The 20,561-nt window shown below is 30.0% G+C and overlaps 1 protein-coding gene across 1 annotated transcript in view; it reads left to right on the top strand.

Annotated features, from left to right (window-relative positions):
* The window catches only part of LOC132934328 (cytosolic carboxypeptidase 6-like), a 61,369-nt gene extending 41,093 nt beyond the window's left edge, over positions 1 to 20,276 (top strand). Inside the window, exons 11-13 of the mRNA XM_061000624.1 lie at positions 11,216 to 11,325; positions 18,623 to 19,076; positions 19,384 to 20,276. Of these exons, the coding sequence (XP_060856607.1) occupies positions 11,216 to 11,325; positions 18,623 to 19,056 (544 nt within the window). The 3' untranslated portion in view covers positions 19,057 to 19,076; positions 19,384 to 20,276. The remainder of the gene's footprint in view (positions 1 to 11,215; positions 11,326 to 18,622; positions 19,077 to 19,383) is intronic.
* The last annotated feature ends 285 nt before the right edge of the window (positions 20,277 to 20,561 follow it).

Below are 20,561 nucleotides of genomic sequence, written 5' to 3'. Positions count from 1 at the left end.
AACTGAGTTAAAAAAATGCATTAACTTGACCATTCTTGGTATACGGTATATCCGCAGTAACAGATTAATACCGAACGGCGGAAATTTTCGAAGATTTGCTGCTAAGAGAAGAGCACGAGACTATAAGTTATACCAAGTACAATAATTTAACGTTTATAAAATATTAAAATAAAATATGATTAATATAATAATATATATATTTTTGTTTTTAATTGATCTTGAGCCCGGCAGCTGAGGCCATTAGCTATTTTTTTTAGTTTTACTGTAGGTTATTAAGTCGGTAAGGGGAGGAACACGTGTGTGTTGGGTTTTGGCAGAATTTTTGATTGGGCACCCGTAGGTATCTGCCATGCCCGGGTGGGGGATGGCGGCACTTGTTCTCCGGACACCGTGACTTGCACGGAGAAAAATGCCGCCCGGTGGTCGAGAATCGAACTCGGACAGGCTGTGCCGAATCCGTCGCGTTAGACCGCTCGGCCACCTCGTCCCCCAATATATTTTTTATTTAACCGTTAGCAACAATAACACTGTAATACACGAAGCGAGCAATGACACGAGCTTGACATACGTATATCTAGTACAGACCGAATGATTATTATATTATACATTTTGTTAATTACTCGAATTAGTTATGCCTATATTATATAAATATGGTGAGACTCCATGCAATTACCGAGTGAATGAAACGCATGTGTCAGGGATATATTATGTACATTATAACAATGAAATAATATAAATACTGTACAATGCTATCGAGCCCTCTATAGCATTATGTTATTCAAATTATTCCAATGGAATTAAAACATTAATTAATATTAAACCTAATAAAAATATATATTAATATCAGTGTGGGAAATTCGAAAGATTCATATTATGCAGCTGTAATGTACATTTTCACATTATTATATTACTGGATACAATATTATTACTCAGTAACATTATTTATATTACTAGCTACGCGACGAAAATTGTTCGACTGTTGGCAATATTACTCAAACACGTATATTGATATTATATTTTCCGTGAACAGAGACGTCTCCGTGCAGTTTGACATTGTCGGTACCGAGTATTTCCTTCACTCGGTAATAATTATATTTATTAAATCTTGCAGCGTAGGTACTAGGTTATATGTAATATTCTTGTTCGGAGAATTCGATCACCACTTATCATTATTACACGGTTGAATGGACCATTCTTATTTAGTTCAATATAATGACAGAACTCAGAACTGTTCACTAGCCCCAGAGTCTATAGGTGTCACGGGCGTCCCGAGGTGGGTGGGGTATAACGGGACGATCCCCCCCCCCACCCAAGATTTTGATTCTGTTTGCCAAAACATTTTATTTTATATTCATTTTAACATAATAACCTAATAATGTATAATTTGTACATTTAAGATATTATAATATATTAATTATTAGGGCTATGAATTGTCTTTACAAAAAAATTCGTAATTCATTTTTAAACTACCTTTGCCCCGCCCCTAGAAATGTCCATGGACGACCATGATAGGTGTATTTATTTATTTAAAAGATCCCATAACATCTGATGTACCCATGTAGAGTTACAAATTATAAGTGTATTTGACTTCTATTCTAGCTATATATACTATATTAAATACATTTTGATAAATGTATTTATTATACTGTACCTAACATTTACTTTGAACCCAGGAGGCCTCAGGGCAAAAGAACATTTTGAGAAATCTTAAAAGAATTCCATGGAGGTACTTATTTTTTTTTAACAAATATAATACTCGAGGTAATACTGCAATATATGTATGTACAATTTTAAATAAATCTTTAACTGTCCAAATAATCCTTATAATACATACTTCCAATACTTTATCTAGTCATCTGCACATGACACTATGGTTATTATTTTATTTATTTCATTTATGATAATATTATCTGATATCCATAATATCGGAGGCACCAGGGTTTGCACCGGTACAGGTTTATCCGGCACTGCTCGACGTTTGTTTCCACCATAAATTTCTGAAAAATACACAAAACATTGCGTACAATATTATATTGTATTATATGCACATTTCGTGACCCTGCTGCTTTCGACGACTATATAGTAAACAATCGATTAATGTGATGACATGAACTGCAGGATGCCAACTCTAGAACTATGTGTGTCGATACCGATGAACTACATATTTTTGATATTCCGTCATTTTGGCTGGATTAAACAGAAGGAATATATTTTTGTGGTTTAAGGCGGTTTCTAATCATGGACGTAGTGATAATGAAATAAGTTGCGGATCGATCCATCGGCGAATAGATGAGATGAGACTTTCACGCGCTTGTTCACAAATTATATTACAAATCTCGATTCGCCGACTATATTGCTAGCGGTTATAGATTGGTATTCGATTTATAAGTAACTCGACAATTTTAAGTTGTATTCGAAGAACAGGAAAACCTCTCTATATTATTTTCTCCAAGCTAAAATTGGTGTTTATAGCTTATATAAAATATATTGTCGGCAATTTCCACCGATTTGCGAAAGTAATACATTTTACGCATACAATAATATAATATCAAATTATAGGCAGGTGTCAGATATTTTTTTTATTTATAATTCATTATTATGCAATCAATAATAATTGTAAGAAAAAATATTATCGCGCACAGATATTATTATAATATGATCAATAAATAATAATACAGCCAGTATTCGTGATCATGATCTTTAAATGAATCCGCATAAGAATTCGTTATCAACTTTAATAAAATAATAAAATAGTAAATCACTGGATTAAATTCATAGAATTTCAAGCTGTATTTCTTCTGAGTGTACTCGCTCATTTATCTATTAACACTTATTAGCTATTTGGTCACATAAGTTGGCTGCTGGCTGTTGCAGTACATATTATATAGGCTCGATTTGGGGATGGGTTTGAGCACACTCATAATGTATGCCGTTTGTGGTCGATTATTTCTACATTCTATAACGAAGGCGTACGAGGTAGGTACCTATAATTAATTAAAGTTTAGTACTGTTATAGAACAAATGCAGTTTTAACTCTTTGGATTCGCGTGTTATCCATACATTGACGGAAATCGAGGGGCGTTTGGGAGGCCTAAAAACGATTGAAAAAATAATATATGATACACAGTATAGGTAATTACAATACAATAATTATTATAATATATATAGATAGAATTCGCATAAATATCGAGTTGATGTTGAATCGAATTCAAATTTAATTGTTTCCAATACAGCTTTCCAATGAATTTTTTTTTAATGTTTTTGAATACTTATAATTATATGACGTAAAAAATCAACAGAATTAGTTGTTTTCATTTTAATACGTTCAAATTTTTTTTGTTTCGCCAACTTTTATGTTGTCATCCGTCGAGACATCAAATTTGTTGCTTAGCAACTATATATTACCATTGTCAAATATGCGAAATCGTGCACGAAAAAATTGAATTCAGTGTCCTCAAGTTATTATTAGACCCAGTGTGATATTAGAAAAATTGAGAAAATATTTTTTCTAACGAGTTTAAATAGTTTGTTAACACCGATCATCGACTTATTTATCAACTATTATTTACTCAATTAAAGTAGAAATAAAAATAAGAAGAACTTTTCAATCTACGGTCTAACACTAGTCGCTATAATATTTTATCATGAGTGAAAATTTGGACAAAAAGTCAATGAACAATGGGTTGGGCCGGGTGGGTGCACGAACATTTATTATAGAGTATAGACCGTATAGGAAATTAAACATAAGACGGATGTTGTAAATATTTAATTACAAATCGTATACGCATTGCCGCATTGGAGTGCACAGGGTGCTACAAAGTGTGCTTAGGCACCTCTTGATTTTGTTATTTGGGCCCTAAAAGTTAAATCCCTCAGCTAGGTGCACTGTTATTACTAAATAAAATATAATTTTTTTTCTAAAATATGTTAATAATACCCATGTGATAAATTGTTATTATTATTATTATTATTACGGTTATTATATACAAAAAAATTAAAAGAAATTAAATAAATAAAATATATACATAATAACTTGGTATTTGCTTTAAATTGAAAATAGACGAGTGAATATTGTTGATGCATTGAGGAAGTCAAAATGTAAAATTCCCAGTAATTTTCTAAAGCGCCGAGAAAAACAAAAAAAAAAAATTAAGAAAAACCGGGAATTTTTATGCAAAATCGGTTTTTGACAAAATCGGTTTTGGTTTTTGGTGTACCTAACTCTAAAACAAATGACCGTGTATATATATTACATTTTTACTGGTTGTTTATATTTGCATTTTCAATATAGCATTAAATTTTGAAAACATTTTGACTCATTTTGAGCTGTTTACGGACAATTACAATTTTATTTGTTGGGCCAAAAAGCGTGAAAATTTAATACAAGGCTCCTGATATATTGCTGAAATAGCAGTTGAAAAATATTCAAAATAAATGTGCACAATGTTTTATTTTTGAATTTTGACAAAACTTATCAATTTTAAAATTTAATAATTATTTTGTAGTTAAAAATGTATAAAATGTTCAAATTTTATAGCTAAGTATTGAAAACTTACAACAAGGTTCCACGGATGTAGGTTATTCTGTAACCAAAAAATCTCAAAAATATAAAAACTAAGTTTTTTTAATAGTTATTTTATGATCATATTTGGAGGAAATTATACATTTTAAATAACCAAGAATAACGGTTTTAGTTATTTTGATGTGATTTTATAATATTAATTCAACTGACAAACCGTCACCGCTCAAAATCGTATTTCGTATACAATGAAATTAGATCATTGAATTCAAATTTAATACCATTCATTATACAGTGACCCACTTGGAACCTACTGTACAGCAGAGTGACATCCACGTACCCACCTTTTTTGGATCCAATTTATTAGATTATGTAAATTCTCGTACACGTGACTAACTATACGGACTAATACGGTCCACATAATATTATTATACAGAATTAAAACTGCGAGCGAATCGAACTGCTTTACTTTGTATTGTGCAGGTTCATAATATATTGGATATTATTTAAGTATAATGCGACCGCGGTAAAACCAAATCCGTGTAACCCTTAAAAAAATTTCCCCGATACATTGTCTTCGTCTATTGATTTATATTTTTATTGTCCAAAAACCGAGGTTCACTTGTTTTTGTTGAAATTCATTATGTGAGTGTCGTGACTCGTGACTAATTAAATGTAGAATTATTTTCAATTTAGCCAAAAATTCCTAGAGCAATAACTAAGCAATGATACGTACCTAGGTAATTGATTATTATCGACGATAGATACAAAATGTCAATTTTCAATATATAGTAAGTTGAGAATTTAATAGGTACATATCCGAATTTTATTTTAAATTAGTATAGTTACAGCATTATTGCTTGAAATTTAAATTTTTTTCTCGAGTCACGGCATCGTGATAATAGTTTCTAAACTGTTATTATTTGGAAAATTTACTATTTTTTTTTACCTTAAATACGCTGAGATAACGATGACATACCGTATTTATGTAATATTTTATAATTTTGTATAGGTACCTATGTTATTATTTGTTGGTTATCATTGAATTTTGTTCTGATAGTTATTTCATAAAATTTATCTTCGAGGTTTTTCTTAGTAAATGACAAATAGAATTTGTATACGGCTTATATTTCTAAGAAATAATATAAATATAAAGTAATTTTTATATTCCTATAATAAGTTATTAAATCTTTTTTATTATGGTTCTATTGCATCTCTCGTCGAACAGACTATAAACATATATATGTCGTAGGCCGTATGGAAAATTAGATTTTTTGCAAAAAGACTAGGCTCTTTGCAATGGGGTAGCCCGTTTGCGAATTACTTATTATTTTTCCAAACAGCCTGCTGTTTTTAAGGCTCATTGCATACAGACTAACAGCAGTTAGTTCTTTTAAGAATTACAATCATAATAACAATAAATATTATATGGTAATTTATTACTGATTATACTTATTACATAATTTAAATTTTATTATTTTAAGGGTTATTGATAATAACACAGTACATTATAATATGTAACATGTAAACTGAATAATTATATAGGGTAGGTATTTTGAATATCTAATGGTCCACGATCTACTTTTTTAATATTGACTAAAACATAACTTTCTAGTTCCTACTCATAAACTGTATCGCAATAGCGTATTTATAAAATCATATCAATCGTATAGATTTCAAATTTTTGGTTTTTACCTACATTAGTATACTACATTACAACCGACTATTTTAAAGATTTAGATACGGGTTGACGACGTATACCTAATAGTTGATGGAATCTACAAGATAATGACTAATCAGTAGATTAGATTATACATTTTCATTGTACCTATTTTTGTCAACATACTGTAGGTAGGTACATACTACAGTACCAACTATACGTTAGTAAACCCAGTGTATTTCATCGAGTGCGTTAATACTTACGAGTGCATAATATGGAAAATGTAACAGTAGTGAACAAATTTAACAATGAAGTTACTAATTATTATAAAAATAAAACGAACGCAGTTAAACAACCATGGACAATAGCTACAATATCCGATGCTGTTTCTGAAATAGCAGCTTCTAAAATACCAGGAACCAAAAAAAATAGTAAGCAATATAGATTGATTAAAAAATATGATATTATGGAAGTAGGTGATTCAAAATATTTGGTTAGGTTAGGTTAGGTTAATGCAAAACATCGTGCAAAACAAATAGATGCGCTTGTCGCAAAAACAATGTACTGTGTAGCTCAAGATGTCACGAAAAAACTACATGTAACAATAAGTAAATACTTTATATAATATTTAATATTGTAATGTAATATTTTTTATAATATTGCGATTTAATTTAATTTAATATTTTATATATATATTTTTTTTTGTTAGTAATATAATATAGGTAATAAAACTAGTAATTCAATAGTCAATAACTGTACAAGTAATAAATTAATAAGTGTGTTATTATCAATAACCCTTAAAATAATATAATTTAAATTATGTAATAAGTATAATCAGTAATAAATTACCATATAATATTTATTGTTATTATGATTGTAATTCTTAAAAGGCCTAACTGCTGTTAGTCTGTATGCAATGAGCCTTAAAAACAGCAGGCTGTTTGGAAAAATAATAAGTAATTCGCAAACGGGCTACCCCATTGCAAAGAGACTAGTCTTTTTGCAAAAAATCTAATTTTCCATACGGCCTACGATATATATAAGGTAATATATTTTATATTAAATCAATAATAGAATACCTAGCAAATAATAACGATTTAAGAAATTAATTAAAAATACAAACATATATCATTTTACTCAAAACTAATTTATTGATTTTCGCAGCAGTTTTTCTCATCAGGACAGTATTATTATATAAGAATATTATTATAAGTACTTTATAATTTATAACTGTATACAATGTTTGGATATATAAAGCACATTAAAATAGCTGACATTTCTCGAAGTAAAATAAATTAAGTTACTAAGTTAGTGGAACTGTAATATAAAAATATTAAAAGGCACTGTTAGTATTTTTCTCTCTGGCGTAATATAGCAAAGTTTGCGTTCGGCAGAACCAACTTTGTGTTGTAACTTGTTAGAGCTTTATCTATTATTAGAGTGCATTGACCTTTTATCAAATTTAAAGTTAAGAACATTACCTAACCTGTGTTACTTACATGTGCTCTTTATGATATTTCAATTTTAAATCGAGATATGAACATTTTTAAATTGTAATATTTTACTCATGTAGTATGTACTATATTATGTACACACAGACACAACTAGCATAACAACCAAAATCCAACGTACGAAATATTCAGATAATGTTCTTAACTTAAAGCTTGATAATAGGCCAATTCGGTCTAACAATAAAGCCAACAATACAAAGTTGGTTCTGCTATGTTGGGCTTGGGTCAAAGATAGAGAACCAAAGCGTGGTGACATCCTATCCATGATGTTTTTGAAAAAGAATAATTTTCATGTTATGAAAAAAATGGCCCTTTTTTCTGTTACCAATTAAGGATTTATATATATATATATTACATACCTACAAAGTACACATATAAAACAATAAATAAAGTAATGTTGTAACAGAATATCTAAAAGGGGAAGCCCAATGAAAAAACCTTAAAAAATTAAATATGTACTGAGTACACTTTGATTTCACTAACTTTTATTCTTATTATATGACCAAATATATAATATTAAATACATCCTACACTCCAACTGAAACAAATAAAACTTTAAATAACTTCTAATTTATATATTAATTTGTTACAAACATTTTACATCTTTATGAGGTTCTTATAAATTATAATATATTATTATTATTATCGTATCTAAATTCAATCCAAAACTTTCAGTCTCCTAGGAGATTTTTGAATAAAAACAGTCAATATTTGTTTTTCTAAATTATTGTCATATTTGGCCAAAATATGCCAATCGGGTGAGGAGCCGAAAAGTCCCCTCCCCCGACCGCACCACTGCTATAAGTAAAGAAGATGTATTTATGATAAATATCGTATAATATTTATATATATATATATTACCATACATATTAATAAATCCTTATCTCGTATATTATTTTTCTTTATTCTTTATGAAATAGATAAAATTGCTGTATGAATATAAATAATAGTAAATACATAAAATACCTGTGTTTATGGATTATTTTATATTTTATATACATACTAGTTGATCCTACGCACTTCGGTGGCCATAAAAAAGACAACTCTTAAAAAAACTGTAATTGTTAAACTCTTTTTGGGTGTAACTCGCTGCAGTAATTACAACTCAGCCACCCTGGTAGGAAATCCGAAGACATCGAATCGTGAAAAATGGTGCAACAGCATATCAAGTAAGCAGTCCACCCGCTATAAGTGCAACTCGGCCACCTTGGTAAGCAATGTGCGAAAATTTGATTTGATGCATGTTTGTATAATTGTACCTGATCTGCCCCAATTAACCATTGGCCACCAATATACAAATAAAAACAATTTCTACTAATTATTTCTCCTATAACCGATAGCTACCATTTATAAGCAAAAATGTCCATCGTAAATCTCAATATCCCTGTTCGAGCACCTCCCGGGTTGGGCCTACCAAAATCCAAACCATTCAAGGACCCACAACACAACATTTCATCATAATCGGTGTAGCCGTTTAGGAGGAGTTTGAATACTTATTACTTACACACGGACAGAAGAAGTTATATAGGTATTAAGATTACATTATGTATACTAATTTGTACATTCATTTAAAAAATCTGAAAAACTAATTTCAATGACATCGATGTGGTGTAGACCGTATTATGAGTGTAATACTTATAGCTTGATATGCAATAATATTTTAATATTACGTACACCTACTATACCGTAATATACCTACTATTGTGTTATACAAAAGTGATTTGTTCTATAACAAAAAGACATTTCAAACTATACTCAAAAGAATAAGTACCTTGCTTTCCAATTTTGAATGCCGGTGACCAAACATATAAATTGTGTTCTCCACTAGTATGGTCTGTATAGGGTGACATTCGTGCAGTGTAACATTTATCATTTTCAATTAAATAATAATAACCTAATGGATTATTGGGCCTTTTGTGGAGGGCATTCGCTACACCCGACCAGCTGAAACTCTGTTTGTGTTCTGTATTTTGACGTAATGTATTATTTTATTAACTATGGTTATTTATATTGCCCGATATTATTTACTCCCTTAATCAGTTTTGGCGGTTAATCAAATTCGTCATTCGTCAATATATCAATTTTAATCAATACTCTAAATGAAAAAGAAGCAAATTTTATGGAAGTATGATATTTTATATCTATTATACAAAAAAAAATAATAATTTATATTATTCTACTTTTTCTATGTACCTATTGTACAAGGATAAGAGAAATTTTAATTTCCTTTAGAACCTAGATAACACCCTGCACCCTGCAATATATAAACACAGTATTTTGTATAGTTATTTCAAGTTCAAGGACAATTAGAAATTTAAACAAAGAAGAACGATTTTAGTTTTGTGTTATAATTTAAAAATATTATTCGTGGGCACTTGAAACGTTTAAAGTATAATATTATATACAAATAATATTAATTAAACTTACCGGCTACAGTAGGTATTAATAATAATATAAATATAATATAAAATATCCTTGGCTAACGCCTGACAAAGCCGTCTTCGCTCAGAATCGTTTTTCGTATACATCATTATTGTATCATTGACTTCAAATTAAACACCATCCATTACAGTGACCCACTTGTAACCAACTGTACGTCTGTACAGCAGAGCGACACCCACTTACCCGCTTTTTAATTTTTACATTTAAGATCGACGACATTATTTTTAACTAAAAATACATCCCTGAGTCTTCAATCTCTTTAAGGTGAAACGAGCTATTGGGTCGCATCGCATTTAAAATCTCATTAAAACCATTAACATGATATTATGCATTGTGCATTTATGCAACATGAACATAATATTAAATTATGTGGGTTTGCTCCAAAAAAGCGCAGTGCGTCGCATTAAACTATTTGAAAATCGTCAAAAATAATGTTACATCGAAGTTATAAACGTCAGCGTGACTTTTGTATGCACTGGACTATATTATATTGAATTATTATTATGTTAGATACATCAATTTCATTGTAACACATAGTGTAATTATTCTTTACACATTATCGCGGGTGGAATGTAGGTGTACCTAAAATATTGAAAATAATAAATTTTTTTGCGGTGTAGTTGTAAAATTAATACGTAATGTGCAATATGTATAACATTTTGTTATGTGATTAAAAATGATTGTAAATTATAGTGTATGAACTATAGATTTACGAACAAACTTTCAGCGTAGGTAGGTAGTAGGTACAATGTACATACTATATCTACGGTACCTATATGCATTAAATTTGTACACGTGTATATGTTATCCAAATTATTCAATTAGTTTTGTGAAAAAAAAAACTTTACAAATTTATAATACAGGAAAAATATTATATTATTATTTTTAATATCGAATCGTATTATTTAATGGTATATTGTGTGTGCAATAATAACGAAACATTTTAGGCACTACAACAGCGACAATTACTGTACAACAGATGATAATAATGTCCACAGATCGACGACTACCTGTATTATAGCACAATAATATTGTACTTCGTAAATACGTCGTACATAGACTATCATGGACTTTGTGTTGCAGGTTTTTGTGTCAATCGCTGAAGGAGAAAGTCAATTGTTATACGCTGTTCGTATCGCAGTACGGCTTCAGCGTTTCGCCGAAAACCATGATTCCGTTCACGGAAGATTCCTGTATCCTTTGTATATTTTGCTTTCGGATGTGTTCCGCGATAACAATATATAATAATAAAATCAGCGCCGTGTGCCGTTTCCGGGAAAATTCACATAATATACATACTCTGCGCACTATAATAATACCTTACCGCGTGCATTAATGCATTATACGTATCACCACGTTTATGCATTATCGTCGGGGCTGTGCTTTTAGGATTATTCTAAAACGTAGCTTTCTTAACGAAAAATTCAAATAGTACCGATGAATTCAATTTTGAACCTTTTATTTTTCCACATTTTAAGACATTGTTCAATTGTGTTAGATCTTTTTTAGCCTTTATGTGTACATTTTTCATTTTTCATTTGGTACTTTCTTCAATGATTTTTTTCAACAATTTCCATTAGGTAATTAAAACTTTTTACACGTATATTTTTTGATTTTCGTCTTGAGCATTTTAGAAAACAAATAAAAATAGTTAAAAATACAGTTTTTTCTATTTAATTCGACTTGTTAGATTTGTATACGTAATATATTTTGATTTTTAATGCATCATTTTTTTAATTTTAGTTAATTTATAGTGCACTTTGTATTGAATTTTTTGAGATTTAAAATACATATTTAAGGTTTCTACTGATTTTAAAGCAACAGCACTAACTATTGATATATCAAGTGCATCATCGTCACCCCTTTGGCACTTGGTTTTCTTTTTCTTTTCAGCCATATTAGGTAGGTAATAAAATCATTGCTAAGTTAGCGAATAAAATACAAAATTAATATTACTCTGAAAGATCTTCCAAATAATTGATCAATGTGTGATTAATGGGGAGCTATCTGTACCAATATTATAGCTGTATTAAAAATGTAAATTGTTCAAGAATGTATTATGTAAGTTTCTGCACGTGACATGTCTAGGTAGAACAACAAAACCATCTATATTATTACAAAATATGTTACGTACACGGGTGAATTGGCGAAAAAATGTCATTGCATGTTATACTCTTGCATTTCAGAGAGATTTTTTTCTATTCGTTTCTGTATTTCTCTATGGATTCCTAAAAAAAACTTTAAAAATAAAACGTATGACAACTAAATAATATTAAACAAATTAATAGAAAATGTCTAAAAATAATAATTACCTTAGCATATTTAGTAGCTTGTAATACATTGATAGGTGGATGCTTTTAGTCTAGATTATGTAACCAACATTAACACTATTAGCTGTTTCTATATAGTTATATATTATTATTTATTATACTTACTAGTTTTTTGGTAAGCATTTCTTTGTTTATTTAAATCAAAGTAACATTATGTATTTCAAAAAATAAAGACTAATGCTACACCAAACATTAACATACATATTTATTAGATTTATAAATTACTTGTACAAAATGTGTAAGTACAACCAAAATAACCAAATAAGTTTTGTGAAGAAGTAACACAAACTTTAGCTATACATTTATACAAAAACATGTTTGACCAATGATGTTGATATTTTGAATTAGGTAGGTACCTAATAACTTTATTTTTATCAACTATAAACATATGAACATATAAACATATTATAAACTACATGTATCTGATGGAACCCATACATTTGATAAAATTAGAAGGTTAAAATAAAAATAATTTTAAAATATTAACATCTCATAGTTAAAAAAACCAAATTGTATACCTATTTTTTGAGTAATTATCCTTTAAATTGAATTATATATAGATACTAATAAGTTACATAATATTACAAGATTTTTAACAGGACCTAGGTCCTACCTACTTTTATTTCGAACTAATTTAAAATAAACTGGCAATATAATATTACATCTCTGAAATTTATATTTTGAATAATGCCATATTTAAAATCAAAAAATATTATAATTTAATGTGCATAAATGTATGTTTTAATTTTAATAATTTTTTTTTATTACTTTCTATTTATTATTAATATGCAACGAACAATAGTGAAAATGCTGTAATATTATTCATAAGTATATTATAGTATTAGATAGGTATAAATTAACTTATAGTAAAGTTCTTATTGTATAATCACGCTAAAAAAATAATTGGAACTTACCAAACTACTGGAATTTAATATCTACGTATATAACGGATAGTCTCAGTAGAGTACCCATGTGAGAATGGTGAAAAGGGCTGAATAAATTACCCTCCCAGACATTTCAGAAAAATGTAAAACTGCTTTCAGTGTTCTGTGAACGTATGATACGTTTTTATGTATAATATGTGACTGTGTATTAAAATTGAATTGTAGTTTGTATGAATCATGAAGACAGTGACGCATTTAGGGAAGGACGAAAGCTGCAAATTTCCCAAGTGGCAAATTTTTAGGGCGGCAAAAAACTATAGTTTTTGCTTATGATGTGTTTCATGATATTTTTGATTTTTATTTTTAAACCTTTTTCAGTATTGGCATCGGTTTGTATTTAAAATACATACCTACAAACTTTGTATTTTAAAAAATATTGTTATAAGCATCTAATTAGTAATTAGAAATTAAAAAATTATATGATACCTAGGCATAATAACTAATAGGTATATTATATTATACTATATACTAAACAATAAGATAAAATATTTTCGTTCGGTGTTCATAATAATTAAAATACGTAGGATCTAAAAAAAAAATCGAAATTCGTTCGGCAGGGGCAGCTCCAGTGACATGGTTAAGGGGGGGGGGGGAAGTCATAATTTTCTGGAAATTTCGATGACTTTGTTTGTAATTTCGTTTTAACAGTATAAAATTATTTAGAAATACATCATGAGGGGGCCCGGACCCTTGCCACTTGACCCTGAATCCACCCCTGGGCTATGGTGCCTGGCAGTAAACCATGTAGGTAAATGCATAAAAACAGAAAATCGCCAACTTCGGATATAACTTCAAAATTAACGATTTCTGCAAATTTTTTTGCGCCACTTTTCTTAAATACATTCATGTTTCAAAAACAAAAAGAATTAAAAAAACGCGTGTGAACTAAAGTGAATTTGTTCCTTTATTTAAAATACTAGTAATGTTTTATAATTTTATATAGGTATTTATAATTTTTATTTTTTAATACTGGACATCCACCTCACCCCTTGGCGGCCAAGAAAGGGGCGGATTTTTAAGAGTGCCCCGGGACGCATAATTTCTGTATAGTTACGGCCCCTGAATGAAGGTCTCCGTAAATTGTAATTGTCTTAAAATGTAACAAATTATCAGCCCACCCCTTCAAGCAATATCGTTTCTACACAACAATACTGTATAGCAATAAGCATACAAATATTTTAATGTATAAAAACTCGGCCTTATCTAGGTAGTTAAAAAAGTTTAAAGTATATAAGTAATTTTTAACTAAGTTATACATCGCGAGTTGCTTTTCTAAAGTAGGTAACTTCTAACTTGGGTTCCGTCACTGGATGGCCCTCCCTCCTTATATTATTCATGTAAATAAAAAAAATCTGTTTTATTTGTCATCATATTTTCCTATTATGCAAGATTGTTAATTTTCTAATAAAAATAAAAAAAACTTTTAACTTAACGAGTTAAGTTACATGATATTATGTAGTTACTAATCATTTAATTAATTTTATAGTTTCGTTAAGTTAATTTTTTTCCTTGTGTAAAAAAAGGATAGAAATTTAAAATAATTGTTATATAGTGCGTAGTATTCCTATTAGATATAAAATACATTTTGTTTTGTACAAATAAATTCTTCTGTAGAAAAATAAAATATTAATCGTAAATAGGTATTATTTATAAACATTATAATGTTATACCTATGTATTGTAAATACTAAAAATGAAGTATTTATTGTAGATTCTCCAAGTGTTGAATGCACTATTTTTAGATGTCAATACTCAATAGAAATTAAAATAATAATTATAAATATATATAAATACAACCTGTCTATATAAACATAAATTATTCAACAAAATTTAAAAATTTAAAAATATTTGGTGAAAATGTCAAGGGTCTACGGTTATTAATTTTTGAGTGTCACCAAAAAATAATATCGATTTCTTCAAAAATTGGTTTTGCATAAAAATTACCACTTTTTTTGTGTTTCTTGACGCTTTCTAAAACTACTTTGAATTTTCAATTTTGTAATCCCAAGAGTACCAACTAACTAGATTGATTCAATTTGCTATCAGAAATAATGTTAATCTTGAAAATCAGAGTATTTTTACTACCCAAAATGTTGCTGACAGACAGAAAAAAAACACATCATAGTATAAAATCAATACATTCTTTCGCTCCGCTCAGAATCTAAAAATAACTTTTAACTTGGGCACATTTTTTTGTATTTACTTAACTTAACAAGTTAAAAAATATTTGTGAATTTTCCCTGCCTGGGGTAGGTTGGGGTAGGTACTGCATTAATGTATTGTAGCGGTAAATATCTTTTATGTACCTATACCTATTTATTCCATAATTCGATGAATCGCGGACATTTATCCCCTCCCCAACTGTTTTTGGTGTAGTAAGACATTTCCCCCCTATTTTTTTTATAGTTTACTATATTTTAATAATATTATATTATTATTATTTAATATAAAATTATTATTTTTTGTCTATTATCTAATATATTGTCTAAATACAGAATAAATTTATAAATATAATAAATTATAGAAGTATATTTTTGATCAACTGAACTATAGGTAGGTACTTGAAACAATAAAAATCACTATTCAAATAATAAAAAGAATTAATAAATCATATTTAAAACAAATCTAGTAAAAATACAATTTTAAATAAATATAATTGTTAGCCAAAAGACTGTCTGAATATAATATTGGTTGGGAGAATGTCCATTTACCATATTCGATGATGTCATGACGAATCATTACTGTTTTGATAGTTTTTGGTATATTTGCATAGCCTGCGCGGCGAAAAATATTATATATTTGGAGTTCGATTCGCGTGGGTTGGTCGGTGGTTGTTTGAATATGCAAATTATCTCAATAGGCCGGATTGTTGCACAGGAGTAAACCTTCTAGAAGTTGCGCATATAAACACCGCGTTCGTTTTGTAAAGTTTCGGGAATTTCAACAAATACCACCTCCGGTGAAGTGTGTGACCGATGAGAGGTGGGGGGGGGGGGGTGGTAGGTGACTGTGTATACCACCTATACGCGTTATTGAGCAGCGTACCTATACATAGTTATTCGTGTCGTGGCCATGTCAGCCAAGGACGGTGCCAAGCACTAGGTGAAGTGGGGAAGTTGGTATAAATATGTGGACATAACTCGACATTTGAACTTCAACTGTGGCATTGCTTATCATCTGTTTTAGTTTGTAATTTATAATGTCATTTATTTACGGTCCATCGAATGTCGCGATGATAAGCGATATATATAATAGGAAGGTATATTAGATGTATTTGGTATTTGGTACCTATATAATATGCATGCTTGGGTGCAATATCAATTAAATAACTGGTGGATCTTAAGCCCACTATTGTTTCAGTTACGTCTTATAATCATGGATTAAATGGTAATGAACAACATCACCTCCCCCCCCTCCCCCATTTAATAATGGCTCTGTAGTCTGTACCAGCTACTGAATACATATAATATTAATATTAGTTATTAACATAAAATAATTAACACTAATTTACCATAAATGGTATAAATTATGAAGTTGCTAATTTCAAAACTGTGGGCGCTAACGCTATAAGCACACCCAAGCCCCCCCCCCCCCCCCCAATTTCACCTATTTTATGGCACTACGCGAAATTCGACTAAAATACATATTATACAATATACATAGGTGCGGTATGTATTATTAGGTACCATACTATACCATCTACATTTTTGTCCATAATTAAATTACATACCTCTACACCGGGTGGACACCACACAATACATACCGAATAGGCATATACAGTGTCACAGGGTACGATACTCTCGATAATAGAAATTAACGTTATAAAAAAGTCGTTACGACGGAGGGTCTTGTTGGAAAATTGTTCTCTTAATAGTAATCCGAGCATCGTATCATATAATATTATGATAATTATATGGAACGCAGTAATGCAGTTGTCATGTTACTCGTATTTATAGTCGTCGCACAAGAGATCTCTAGACAATGATACGTGATTTACAAGATATTTAGATATTTATAAATGTCACTCGTACACTGCAGACTCGTGTATCGATATTATAGCCTTAGGTATAAATAAAACCGTGGTTTTCAACAAAAAATTACCGTAGACAAATTATCGATCGTAGGTGGCATGTTATACGATACATATCTTAAGCTCTATACGCGTACTGATACGTCTGAAACGTATGTAACAGTATTTATTTTATTTCAACGGGTATAATTCACAATAGAGCAGTAAGACTGTGTACAGTAACTTCTATCAATGGTAGCAATAATAAAAACAAACAGTAGAACACAGTTATTATTAACAATCAAAGAAAAACAAAATAAATTAATTAATAATGTAACAGGTGGTAGTGATAATAATAATATTATAATAATGAGAAAGTTTAGAATGTAGCAGTTATAGGTTCATTATAATTTATAAGAAATAAAGTAATGGGATATGCTTATGTTTTCTATATATTGATATATTTTTTAAGTATATAGCCATATTGGTACACTATGCAGCTTTTTACGGGCGGGGATAACATATTTTGTGGCTGACTTGATCCACATAGAATGCACATAAAAAAGTGTATTTTGCATATAACATCATATTTTAGGGTTGAGGGAATGTTACTTACATTATGAAACTAATTTCCCATGTTTGAGAATATTTTTAAAAACATAATATATAGATATAATCCCATTTTAACTATTTTTATTTTTATTCGGAATTATCAAAGTATACCTACCATTAATTATGTAATTATAAAAAACAAAAAACACCTTCTTATATTGTATGTGTTGCTCAGCCACACAGCTTCACATCCGCACAGGTATTAATGCATATTTACCCATTGTTTTATTAAACTAGTTGAGTACCTACTACTTATACAATACCATGTTCCAGACTAGATAAAAGAAATTTTAAATATTATATATATTATTATATAATGATATTGCATAGGAACATATCAGAATATTTTGACATGCGAAACAATTATTACCAGTTATTTACAAGACTTTAACCCAAAACCTACCTTGGTTCTTGCTATATTTTTTTTCTATATTTTATGAATTTCAAAATAAGCATATTTAGTGAAATATTTCAAAATTGTTTACTGGATGATTTGGAAAAATACTGCTAATGCTCCTAACATAATTTAAGGCGATCAAACATTCAAATAAATTGTTTTCTCAGATGACTTTCCTTACATACGAGTCTCGTTACAGTTTACACTATCGGCCGGTGTGTGGTGCTCGCGTGCTCCGACTACTTCAAATCGACCGGCGTGCTGACGCCGCAAGACGTGGTCGTTAAGTGCGTCAAGAAACGAGATAGGAAACGGAAAACCGTGTTGTACCGACAGCGCGAAGTTCACCCATTGTTCAAGAGGAAAATCAAAAAGAAATCGTTAGCGTTGAAACGGGTGGATATCAAAGACTCGTTTCGCAGCGCTCTAACGGCCTCACGACGCCCGTCCGACGACCCTAACAGGACTAATGCCAGCAGGCGGAACATGCGCTTCGTGGACCTGTCGAAGACCGTCGACAATCGGAGATCGTCGATTGCTGTGGACCGAGAGAACTCCGCCGCCCCACACGCATTTTCGATCATAAACGTCAATGACATCATACGAGACACGGACGCGTTGCTCAAGTTCTGATGTGCTGGCGGCTCGCGACGGTATTATATAATTAATATTTATGATCATAGACTTATAGAAATTGACGGAACATTTACCCAGAGGACTGGGAGGCGTAGTAGTACCAAACGGGGATGGCTTGAATTTATATTTATCATTATAAGAGTGTGAGCAATGGAAATACTGTCCCGAAGACGGCCACATTGGCCACATTGTTGGTCCTCGTAACAAGCTCCGCACGAGCTATACTTACACGCGTTATCATACCGTCCAATTTTCCGTCTATTTCTATAAGGTTATAATAATATGAGCATATCCTGATATAGTATTATACAACATGTCATGTAGGTACCTAAATCTACGGTGTCGGCACCGCAGGAAGGTGTTGGGACTTGGGAGGAGGGACTTATTTCAGACGTCCTTACCGAATTTTCACTGACGTGAGCATTTTCCTTTTTTTTAAGGACACTTCGAACGTTTTCTTCGTAATATCTCTGCAGGATACCTGCGGCGACGTCAGCACATGTCTGAATGGGGTGTCGACGGGGTCTCTCCCGGAGTATTTTTTTTATATAATATATATTTAGTTTTGGTTAAGTTGTAATAAGTTAAACTGTTTCTTTTTTCAATATTTTCAGTATTTTTCTGTATTACGGCTAATTAACTGTTGTATATGTTAGTTGAATAATATGTACCTAACATAATAAGTACTAATTACTTATTATACGATTTAAAAATACAAGTTTATTTTGTAAATCATTATTATACACATTATAATTATTTTATATTTTAATGTATAAGTATTTTCAGAGTTTCATAACTCGCCTCAATCACGAACGTTGAATCCACTGACTTTATTGTAATAATATAAGTGTCCATTTTGTACCACGATAACGATAACGACAGTAATTTGTAATGATTCTTCCTCCAACATCATTCTCGTGGTTTTTCTTGATTATAATATTCATAGTATACTATGTCACACACACACTTAGTGAAACCGATATTTTCATGAAGTGGACGTCTATGGAAATTTTTTTTTATTATTATTAGATATTAGGTATACATTTTTTTATAAAATAGATAGAACAATTTTATCCGAATAATGTAATGTTTGTAATTCAATCGTTGATACTTTAATATTTTACCTACATTTTTATAGTTAGCTTAAACAAAAACAAAAATTAATTGATTTCCCATGATATAATTTTTAATACTTTGTTAATTTTATAATAAACTATACAGGCAAAATTATTTGTTTTGTTTATTTTTTTATTTCCAATGACCCTTTTCATGTTAACCTTAGATTTACTTTGTGGTTTGAGTAGGTACATCAGTCATCATTTAATCGAAAAATGGTTCCAAAAAACATTCAATATTATATTATGTAAGTATAACAGTTTTAAGGAAAAGTATATTATGCAAATAAGAGTCTTGATATAAGAAGATAAAATCCCATGGAAAAGTATTAATGTTTATATTCTATAAAGAGTGATGAAAACGTAATACTAATTAACACCATTGGT

The sequence above is a fragment of the Metopolophium dirhodum genome, chromosome 1, assembly GCF_019925205.1.
Source record: "Metopolophium dirhodum isolate CAU chromosome 1, ASM1992520v1, whole genome shotgun sequence".
Lineage (NCBI taxonomy): Eukaryota > Metazoa > Arthropoda > Insecta > Hemiptera > Aphididae > Metopolophium > Metopolophium dirhodum.
Note: the sequence above shows the minus strand (reverse complement) of the source record. Positions and strands in the feature narration are given on the sequence as shown.